The 11666-nt window shown below is 39.9% G+C and overlaps 1 protein-coding gene across 1 annotated transcript; it reads left to right on the top strand.

Annotated features, from left to right (window-relative positions):
* Positions 1–1014: 1014 nt before the first annotated feature.
* On the top strand, positions 1015–10249 carry LOC102207033 (beta-1,4 N-acetylgalactosaminyltransferase 1-like; the record flags this gene model as incomplete). Its single annotated transcript, XM_005754872.1, has 7 exons — positions 1015–1125; positions 2383–2553; positions 2755–2861; positions 3698–3735; positions 5575–5641; positions 9882–9995; positions 10163–10249. Coding segments are annotated over exons 1-7 (664 nt in total), but the record flags the coding sequence as incomplete, so codon positions are not given.
* Positions 10250–11666: the final 1417 nt, after the last annotated feature.

Genomic DNA, 11666 nt, shown 5'->3' with positions numbered 1-11666 from the left:
AGAGAGCTGTGCATGAAGTGTGATTTTATCATGGTGGAAGTAAAACAGGAAAAGTAAGAGGGAATTCATGACGATGTTTATCAAATGTGAAGCGTAGTTTGCTGCTTCATTTGCTGCTGTTTCATTGAATTTTGGTTGGAGAGAGATAAAACCTGCAGCTCAGAATCTAGCGCAAAAAATACACAAACACAAAGCGCAGACCTGCTGAAACATCAGAATCAGTGAGCTGTCGGCTTTCAGCCCCGACGACATGCTCGTGCCGTCGGGTGAGAAAGGCGACATCTCACTGATTCTGATGCGTCGGCGGGTCCGCGCTTTGTGTTTTTGTGCAGAATCCGCGTACCTGCTCTCATTTACTGTTTTAGCTGTTTGGTGGTTGTTGACATTTTGTGAGGTTTAACCTGAGATTCTGGCTTTTCAGGCAAATTAAATTTATATTAAAAAATCGGTTCAGGATTTTAATGAATCAATATCACGTTATCCATGCTAGAATCGATTTTAATCGATAAATCGATAATCAAAACCCACCCCTGATCATTATGCTGCTGCTATATTATTCTTATTTCAATTTCTGCTGCCCTCTTGGCCAGCTCACTCTTCAAAAACAAAAAACTAAAAAACAATTCTAATGTAAATGAGACTGTTCAACCAAATAAATAAAGGACATCTAAATGTCAACAAGTCATTTACAACAGCTTAAATTTTTTTGGCAAATACTGAAAATTCCTTTTTGGCAATTACACCGAAAGCTTCAACTGAGAGATGGAGGATGGACTTTTTTACAGATGCAAAGGAAACATTTTTTAAAAGAAAGCCATTTTTCATGTTAATTTTATACATGTTCGGTCATATCTAAGATGTGAGTCAGGACATAACAGATTTTATATGACTGATATGTCCATTTATGAAGTTTAACTATTTAGATGTTAAAGATTTTGCCTTTGCTAATTAACCAACTGTAATGTGTATTTCTGTGTATTAACAGATGTATATCTATACAAACGCAAAGTTTTTTGCATTTGCTGTTGTTGGTGTGCTGTTCATCATGTTTGCATTCTATATGGGGAATTCGTGTAAATGGGCAAATGAGCTACCCAACAACAATCTTCCAACATCAAAACAAAGGTAAATTATTCCTGTATCGTGTGTCTGTCTGTGTGGACAAACTGTCCTCTTCAAACTTGTATGTTATACATTTTTCTTTTCATGGCAGATAGACTGAAGCAACTGAGTGAGAAGGATAAAGTGATGTAGCTAAAACAGTGCTGAAAGTGACCCGTGCACAATATTTGTAAGACCCTTTGAAAAGAATGGTAAATGGCCTGTATTTATATAGCGCTTTACTAGTCCCTAAGGACCCCAAAGCGCTTCACATCTCCAGTCATTCACACATTCACACACTGGTGATGGCAAGTTACATTGTAGCCACAGCCACCCTGGGGCGCACTGACAGAGGAGAGGCTGCCGGACACTGGCACCACCGGGCCCTCTGACCACCACCAGTAGGCAACGGGTGAAGTGTCTTGCCCAAGGACACAACGACGAGACTGTCCAAGCCGGGGCTTGAACCGACAACCTTCCGATTACAAGGCAAACTCCCAACTCTTGAGTCACGATCGCCCCAAGAAGCTGAAAGTCTGCACGTCAATTATGTATTGATTATTTGATAGTGTCTTTGTCACAATCATTATAGAGGGCACTGCATATATGTTCAGAAATTTTCTGGGAGATTTAAGAATGATCACTAATTCATTTTATTCAACACTGCATATTTACTGTTTCCGGTCAACAATGACCAATCACTAGAAATTAATAGTGGAGACAACAATTAGTGTAAATAACTGAGTTCAGGTACATCCTCTTTTGTCAGATGGCCATAAACACACACACACACGCACACACTGGGTTCCCTAGCAACTACACTGGAAATGTTTGCACAATAGAGCCTCACTTCCATGCCAACAACTCCTCTGTTGGCAGCATCATTGTATCCTTGAACTTTTCTCATAGATTTGGTGTAAAATGCTTTTTTGAGGCCTTGCTCAGAGGTCAGTGGGTGTCAGCACCATGACAAGGTGATATATAACCTAAGTGAGGCTCTTTACTACTTATTTGATCACTACACTGGTGAGGACGAGAGATGCCAGGAAACTGACGGTGGGGATGCATTAGAGGAGAAATTGTCTGCATCAGAATATAATCCATGCAATCTAGACCAAGAAATGACTGATGAGGAGGAATCTAATGATGACTAGGATGGCCATGCTGAGGCTGCCATAAGGATCACATCATATAAGGACATACTTTCTTTTATACTTGACTGTAGTAGTTCATTTAAATGTTGATGTTGAATTGTGACTCTTCAGGACTTCCATATTACAGGGACCCTTCAGGATCTCTAAATTATAAGTCATCTTTGCCCACACAACATCGCTTACCTGGTCCATGCACCTGTCCTGATGGCTTTACAGTTCTCAAAGACCAAATCCCAAAAGACCAGTATGAGGAATTAATGCAGCGACGAGCTAAAGAGTTCCAGCAATACAAAGCCAGGTAGAAGATGGATGTATGGGTGCGAGCTTTCCGTGAACTGTTAGACTTACAGTGCAGTAATAAATGAATTAAAATGTGTGTGTGTGTGTGTGTGTGTGTGTGTGTGTGTGTGTGTGTGTGTGTGTGTGTGTGTGGGTGGGTGTCATACTGAGCATTCAAAATTATTTTGTTTAATTTTTTCCTAATCCATCTCCTCAACAGGACTAATTCAATACTATCCAGGCTACTTTTTGCTTTGCCTAACTCTCCTCTGCAGTATCCTATCCAGGGCGTTATAGTACGACCCTTGACTGCAACTGCGATACCAGGTATGTTAAGCTCAACATATGCTTCGGTCACCAATGTTTTAGTTTTTATGTTCCTATAGAAATATAAATACAAATAGAATAGGAAGGCAACAAGGCCATGGTTCACAATTGTTTATGAACATAAGGTTAACATGAAAGTGATCATAGTAGTTTTTATAAAAGTAAGCTGTCAGTAGTCAGATCAAAAACAGCACTGAACAAATACATCTGCAAAGAAGTAGTTATTTGGTGATTCAGAGTCAATTGACTAGGTAAACTTAAGTCATTTAAAAAACAGCTAGAAAAAGCTACATTTCCTGTGAAAATGGCAGGTGAATGCCATGTAGTGGAAATGGTCTTTGAAAAACTGCTGAAGAAGCAGGACTATCTGCTGAAAAGAGGTAAAAAAGCTGAAAGGCCACAGATAGTCAAACCTACGCCCCCCGTTGTCAGGGTGCCTGCTCATCTCAGTGAGCTACAACGGTGCTCATGCCAGCAAGCCAAACCGGTGTGCAGAAGAAACTGCACTGTCTGCTGAAAAAAATGTTACCACGAGAAAGACTGGAATTCACGCCTCCCGCTCTCAGAACGCCTGCTTATCTCAGTGAGCTAAAACACAGCTCACCCCAGCGAGCTAAACCAGCAACCACACTTGTAGTGTGGTCCCAATCATGTTAATGGGACAAAAAATTGCACAAAAAGCGTAATATTTTAAAACTTATAAAAAACTGAGTGAAAGATAGCTGAGGTTTCCTCAAGAACTCACCTTGCAACACTGGTGTAAAGTGAAAAGATGATGTGAATATGTGTATTTGAGTAGAAGGACTAAGTGACACTGAAGGTAGTTTTTATTTCAGGTTTAGCTCTGCATGCTGAAGAAGGAACGAGCTATAAGGTTGGTCTGATATCACAGATTAGAAACAGGCAGATCTCACCCAGATCTCCCTGACTGAATGGTAGAGGTTGGCTGGTTTATAAAAGTTGGCTGCTGAATGTTTGTAAAGTTCAAAGATGTATATGCTTATTTTATTTTATAAAAGGCAATGATGTTCAAAACAATTAAATTGTACTGAAAAGTTAAACATAATTAATTGTCTCTGATCACATCTGAGACTGTCACTAATTTTGATGTACAAATCTGGGGATTTTTGTAAATATTACAAGCAATTATACTTCTTTCTTCTTTGACATGATTTTTTAATCAATGTACAGCAGCCATATTGGGTGACCTTGGGATTTTATAGAGCTTGCTACTGAAAATGCTTTGATTTTGAGAGCCAGTATCATATTCTGAATTTAAGTTCACATTTTCTCATTCTTATGCCAAGAGAATTATATACTATATACCAACTGTCAAAAAATGTATTATTGCATTCATGTATTGCAAACAAGGCTTGGTATACAATCTGCATAGTCAGTATGGGATACAAATAATATCAGGCTGATCCTGCCACAATTTGTTGTCACCCAGAGTGGGCACTCCATCCATTTTTTAGCTGACGTGGCATAGTTTTAAAAAAAAAAACAGCAGGAATCACCTGATTTGTGATACGATATGTATCACATGAGCAACAGATAGTTGTTATAGTTGTTAGTTCATTGGCCTTGAGACTAGACCAGAAGAAATAATGAAGGACATTATTGTACATTGACCAGAGAAATAGGCTAAATTTTGAACCTGGAACAGGGCATGGAGCTATCATTTAGAACAGTTTTTTATGTATAAAATCAGTCTAGCAGTACATTGAAACAGCAATGACCAAAAGGACGACAAGCTTTTATAAATTTTCTTCCATGAGGTTCTCTTTGTACCGAGTGTTGTGGCTGAAGGCTCAAGCTCTTTTTGAGAAAGGTAAAGTCTGGGTGTGATCTTGTTGGATCTGCATCATTCATAAGAGTCACTAAGGTCCACTAAGTCTCCAAGCCTGCACACACGTCCGTTAATTGTGTTTCAAACAAACAAGCTTTATTCACCACATACACAATCATACAGAGTACAACATGCAATGAAATGTTTTGTGTCCAAGCTGCGGACAGGCTGCAGACGTAGCCACGCCATTCCAGGGCTTGGTTTTTAGCATGGGGGGTCTAGCCAGGACCCTTACTGAATACTGGGAGGGAATCAAACTTGTGACTCCCACTCCAAAGGTGTGTAGTCTTACCACTACAATAATAGCTGCCAATTATCAATTACAGCCCCTTTTGGTAGTTGATTTTGAAATTTCTCAAACAGCACAAGCTCACATGATCATGATAGATTTTAACTTTATTAGCCTTTGACATTTGTCTAAAAGCACCCTCTTGCAATCTCTACATAAGTTGGGGTGGCAGGTTTATTTCATATTCCTAAATTTTTACTTTTAAGATTCACGCACTGAAACCTATGCTTGCAGGACAGTGGATTTCACAATATAATTCAAACTGTCCTCAGTTGAAGAAGCTGTGCGTACTTGCGTTTCCCACTATTTTGCAATCTAACAAGACAGACCACACACCCTTTGGGCTGTGTAGTGCACCTGATATGCACTGAATGCTATAAAACTATAGGAACGCTGAAAAATATGTATTTGCATCAGGTTCTCAGGTTCCGTCTCACTTTAAAGCTTTCTTCTGGTTTAAAAAGACAGCTTGAGTGGTGGTGCAGTTTTGTGGAGGTGGTAGTAGTATTGGTATTGCTAAAATTACTTTTAGCAATACCAGTGCTTTTTAGTTTATTCATGTGTTTCTATTCTAGGTTTTCTTAACTGTGTCAAATGGTGTCCTAACCACAGAAACTCCAACTGCAGAGGCCACTGTTCAAGGTGAGTTTCCAAGTCAAAGGAAAATTTATATATACACTGGTACCAAATTAATTGGTTTGGGGTTTTTTCTTTTGTTATTTTTAATTATTGAATATTATTAGCTTGCTTTTTTCTCTTTGTTTCATTGTTTTTTGTTCCTGTGTCCCCAATAGAAGGATCAACACTGTACAGAAAATGTTAATATTTATATAATTATTTTGGATGAAAATTTGAGCAGTGGAAGACTAGTAAAAGCTAGGTGTAAGGCAAACTATATCCCAAGAGTGAACAAGACATTGATACACTGATCCATACCAGTACAGCGTCTACAGCAATTACATTGGAATATCATTCAAACTGGAGAAGTTTATTTGAATGGTAACAAAGAGAGGAAAGATAGTCAGAACTAAGGGGATTGCACTTGTTGATCTGTGGGACCAGCACCCGAATACAGGAAGTTTGATCATATGAGTATTACTTCAGTGCAGAGCTTGGAAGGAGCTAGTAGGTGAGGGGACTCCCCCAGTTCTAATTGCCTCTAATTTCTAAATACCCCAGTACCCCAGCTAAACTGAGAGGACTGAGTAGCCTTGCAGGCCCAGTATGTACCGGTCACAGCTGTTGCAGCAGCGCCCCTCTTGTTCAGTGTTCTTGGAATATGACTGGGTTTAGTTTAGTGGCCTGGAGTGTAAGACTCAAGGTTCTGAGTTCAATTTCTCTAGCCACACCTGATGGCCAGGGCTTTTCCCGTGGAGGCTAGCAGGCCTCAGACCAAAGAAGCTACATGGGTCCAACCACCACCATGGGGGGAGTATACTTGAATCCTCCACCCTCCAACAAGTTTTCTTTCTAGACATTGAGATTTTCTCCAATGAATGAGAAGTTGCTTCTCTATGCCTTTGGGTTGGGGAAAAGGTCCTGACTATCATTCGTCTGTGTGCCAAATGACACTTCAGAGTGCTCAGCCTTCTTGGGGTCATTTGTTGGAGTGCTGGGAAGTGTGCCATCTGGGGATTCCATTGTTCTACTCCATAACTCCACATGGGCAATGATAGCGGGACCTGGAGAGGTGTCATAGGGAGGAATAGGCTGTTATATCTGAATGGAGTTCTGTTACTGGACTTCAGTGTTAACTACAACATAACACCACGATTGAGGGTATTCATAAGTGTATGTGGCACCAGAACACTATGTAGAAGGTTGATGGTCAGTTTTGTAATCGTATTATCAGATCTGTAGCCATAAGTCTTGGACACTCATGTGTAGAGATGAGATGCGCCGCTAGTTGATCACCACCTGGTGATCAGTTGTGGCAGAAAATTCTGGACAGACCTTGTGAGGGTATGCTGCAGGCAGGGGCCATCTTCAATTCCCACTGTAATTCAATTCAATTCAATTTTATTTATATAGCGCCAAATCACAACAAAAGTCGCCTCAAGGCGCTTCATAGATACAGAGAAAAACCCAACAATCATATGACCCCCTATGAGCAAGCACTTTGGCGACAGTGGGAAGGAAAAACTCCCTTTTAACAGGAAGAAACCTCCGGCAGAACCAGGCTCAGGGAGGGGCGGGGCCATCTGCTGCGACCGGTTGGGGCGAGAGAAGGAAGACAGGATAAAGACATGCTGTGGAAGAGAGACAGAGGTTAATAACAGATATGATTCAATGCAGAGAGGTCTGTTAACACATAGTGAGTGAGAAAGGTGACTGGAAAGGAAAAACTCAATGCATCATGGGAATCCCCGGCAGCCTACGTCTATTGCAGCATAACTAAGGGAGGATTCAGGGTCACCTGGTCCAGCCCTAACTATATGCTTTAGCAAAAAGGAAAGTTTGAAGCCTAATCTTGAAAGTAGAGATAGTGTCTGTCTCCCGAATCCAAACTGGAAGCTGGTTCCACAGAAGAGGGGCCTGAAAACTGAAGGCTCTGCCTCCCATTCTACTTTTAAATACTCTAGGAACAACAAGTAGGCCTGCAGAGCGAGAGCGAAGTGCTCTAATAGGGTGATATGGTACTACAAGGTCATTAAGATAAGATGGGGCCTGATTATTCAAGACCTTGTATGTGAGGAGCAGGATTTTGAATTCTGGATTTAACAGGAAGCCAAAACAGGAGAAATCTGCTCTCTCTTTCTAGTCCCTGTCAGGACTCTTGCTGCAGCATTTTGAATTAGCTGAAGGCTTTTCAGGGAGTTTTTTGGACATCCTGATGATAATGAATTACAGTAGTCCAGCCTGGAAGTAATAGCTGTAGAAGACGCATGGCAGATCCTACCACATTGTCACACTTTCAAACACTTCTTTATTCTGTTGGCGTTTGTTTTACACTTGGCTGCAGCTTTTCACCTGCCAGCCACACATACACAATAACAACACTCAGGCCCCAGTTCACTCTTTTATGGAGAGAGGCGTGATGATCTCATGCAGCTCAGGTGTGTTTTCCTCCACCGCAGTGTGCCACGAACCACGCCCCATCACACCTCAACTGCACTCTGAGGGAGGCTGGGAACAGTAAATCTGAGTGGATCATGTGCTGCATTTCTAAATTTCTAAACAATGGGCTGCGGCTTGTAGAACCTGTGGGACTCCAGAGGCAACTGACAGGTTGCAGGCTAAGCAAAGTACAGTTGTGGGTCTTATGTGGCTGATTCAAAAATGTAGGGGTGGAGTTCATTGAGACCATGGAAGAAGAACTTTTTCTTTTTCTAAATTTATATAAATTATTTGCTAAAACCAGAACACAATATTGTGGTCTAATGGAATACATGTTTGGTGTTTGGAAGAATTGTTTCCAGTGCCTTCACAAAACACTTTATTATGTTTAGAAAACAAATGGTAACACAACTCAAGTGCGGGACTCAGGCAAAACAACAAGGCAGAAGAAGTAGTTAAAGACTTAAAGATATTTACAAATAATTTAAACTGGGGTGAGTAACTAATTCGACTTAAACAAACACAAAACACATGAGTGATCTTTTACGTGGGCAAGAGTCTTGACTAAACACAAATATCAGATTAACTTGAGTGAGACACTGTGTCAAGAGATGTATTCTAAAACACTTCAACTGAGAATCAGAGAGGCGAAACACACAGTTTTACTTGCATCAAGGACAGCCACAGAGCACCTGCACGAGAGTGAGAGCTCAGGGACTCGTGCTCCGCCACTGCCCTGGTCTTTATTTATAGACATCAGTGGGTGTTGGTTCCTTACATTGGAATGTGGATGGAGAGCTGCACTGGTCCTTTTGAACAGTTGTTGATTGCACTGCTGACTCACACATTAAGGTCAATGAAGGTCAAATGAAGGGTTTTCATGTACTCAGCCTAAAGTGTGTCTGATCCTTCCACTGTCTAGGTGGTGATTATCTCTTATGTTCTACAAAGGTTGCTGGCTCTCCATTATTCCTGTCAGTAATACATTAAACTAGCCGTTATTACTTTTTTTTTTAGATTTTTATAATTTTTTTCCTGTAACATGTGTAAAATAAAAATTGTAATCTCAAAAGACTGAATTCATAAAAGAGTAATGTGATAAAATTTAGAAGACAAAGACATATACATGTGTTCTTTTTCTTACAAGGTATCTTGACACTTTTTTAAAAGCACTACCCTGCAACCCTACCCTTTTTTATTACATCTTTTTATATTATGATGGTTTTCCCTTGGACTTGCCTCCATAGCTCCATACAATTTTAGTCATCGTGTCTCCTCAATCAGCGTAGTATTGGTGGTTTTACATGAATCTTATTTGGTAAAGTTCAGGGCTTCATATTGTTGTTGTCAATTATCAGTAACTAATTAATTTTGGCTGGGCTAGCGTGGTAGTTAACACTGTTGCCTCACAGCAAGAAGGGCCTGAATTCATCTTCACCATCTACTGTATATTTGTGTGGAGTGTGCATGCTCTCTCTGTGTTTGCACTGGTTCTCTTGTCTACTCTGGCTTCCTCCCAGAATCCAAACACATGCAGTGGTTGAGGTTAGGTTAGTTGGTTATTCTTAACTGCCTGTGAATGTGAGTGTCAATGGTTGTCTGTATGTGTTAGACCTGCGACTGACTGGCGACCCACCCCGACCTCCCAATAAGGATAAGCGCAAGAGAATGGATGGGCGAATAATTTAATTAGGAAAGACACTTTCCTAATTAGCCAGAATAAATTACTTTGAATTAAAGACTACTCCTATTATATTATAAGCCCTTTCTGAGAAATGACGAGCAGTATTATATTACTTTAAAATTGTCTGGTTTTAATTCACAGGTTCTGGAGAGACGAAACTGATTATTGAGTCTAGCAGCCTGTTGGTCCTCAATGACCTGCTGGCCAAAGTGTCCTATACCAGCACCATCTACCACATAAACACTGGAGACCTTGGTATGTGTCAGAAATGTGAAGAGCTATAAACACCCATTTTTAAATGACAATTGAATTTGCAAAATAATGTGCATTTTACACATGATCATTAATGCATGTTTAAAATAACTGTGAAAGAAAAAGTGAGTCCCCCTTGTTCTGAACCTAAACTTTTTTTTTTTGTTTAGTCACCTTCCAGTTTGAAAACTATGAAGCCGTGTTTCCCATTACCATCCAGCAGCCTCATGTACCAGTCCTGTATGACATGGGAACAGGTAGAAGTGAATTCTTGATCAGGGCTTAATATTCATTTAAATATTGTTGGAAAATGCTTCTTTAATATATTAATTGCATGCTGTTAAGAGCATTAACACCATCCAAAGAACATTATGTTGATGCAAAATCATTATTTCCTTCAGTTACTGTCATTTTCTCATTATCTTACCTTTCTCAGAAAAACAATCTTAAGCCTCTTCTTCTTCACTCCTAGATGTTTCCACATTAGGAAGTATCTTAAACACTATGCTTTGTTAAAAACTAGTAACTGATTAGTTAATAAATATCACCAAGAAGACACAATAGTATAATATAGTTTGAGCAATCTTCTGGATATGGGTATCCTATACCAAGCCTATATCATAAATCCATTCTTAAAGTGAGGTGTTTGCAGACATCATAGCATGGTGTGGTAGAACTATTTCGACCAGCTGACATGGGTCTTTGTCAAGATTTTCAATCAGTCCCTATCATATCCCACCAACTCACCCTGCCTGAAATCCATCATAGTCCATCTGCATAAAAAAAAAAAAAAACTTGCCTCAATGTCTACCAGCCATCAACACTGACTAAACTCAACTGGTTATGAAGTGGTTCAAGAAATTGGTCCAGAGTAATATTATGTCATTCATTTCCTTCACGTTTGATGCACACACATTTTCTTACAGGGCAAATAAGTACACCGAGGACTGTAGCACTTGCATTTTCACTGTCGCTGCATTGTCATATCTGAAGAAGCAGATAAGCATGGATGCATGGCTGCTCAACTTTAGCTCTGCTTCTAATAACACCACCCTCTGTCACCAACTATTATTTAAACTGCATGCTGTTGGATAAAACACTTTTTGATGAATCATACTCAGAGGGTTATATATGATCCCCTCCTCTCCACCCATGGTTGCACGCCCATTCACCATAGTAACACCATTGTTAAGTTCACTGACGACACCATGGTGGTGGAACTTGTGTTTGGCAGTGTTGTGCAGAGACAACCTGTTTCTTAATCCAACAAAGACAAAAGAGCTCTTTGTGTTTGTTGGATTTTAGGAAGAATGAAAAGGTAACTCAGACATTACTCATTAACAGGGACTTGGAAAGTGTTTCAGACTTTTGTGGACTAACACATTAGCCTGTCTTCATCAACACAGTAGTGAAGAAAGCCCAACAGAGATTGCTCATGAAAAAATCCACTGATGCAATATTTTCAACACAGGGATTGGTATCAATGTTTGCTAAATGTCTATTGTTTTATTAGGCTTATCTTTTATATTTCTTTGTATTCATTTAGTTTACACTTTATTTATATCCTTCCTATCACAATAAAGTGCTGTGATGTGTACCTAAATTTTGCCGGAGTGGATAACAACTTACAGCACAGACTAAGTTTAAGTTTAAGAGGGCTTGCAGTTACAATAT

Source organism: Pundamilia nyererei, unplaced genomic scaffold (assembly GCF_000239375.1).
Source record: "Pundamilia nyererei isolate P.nyererei 1_Seehausen unplaced genomic scaffold, PunNye1.0 scaffold00713, whole genome shotgun sequence".
Classification (NCBI taxonomy): domain Eukaryota; kingdom Metazoa; phylum Chordata; class Actinopteri; order Cichliformes; family Cichlidae; genus Pundamilia; species Pundamilia nyererei.
Note: the sequence above shows the minus strand (reverse complement) of the source record. Positions and strands in the feature narration are given on the sequence as shown.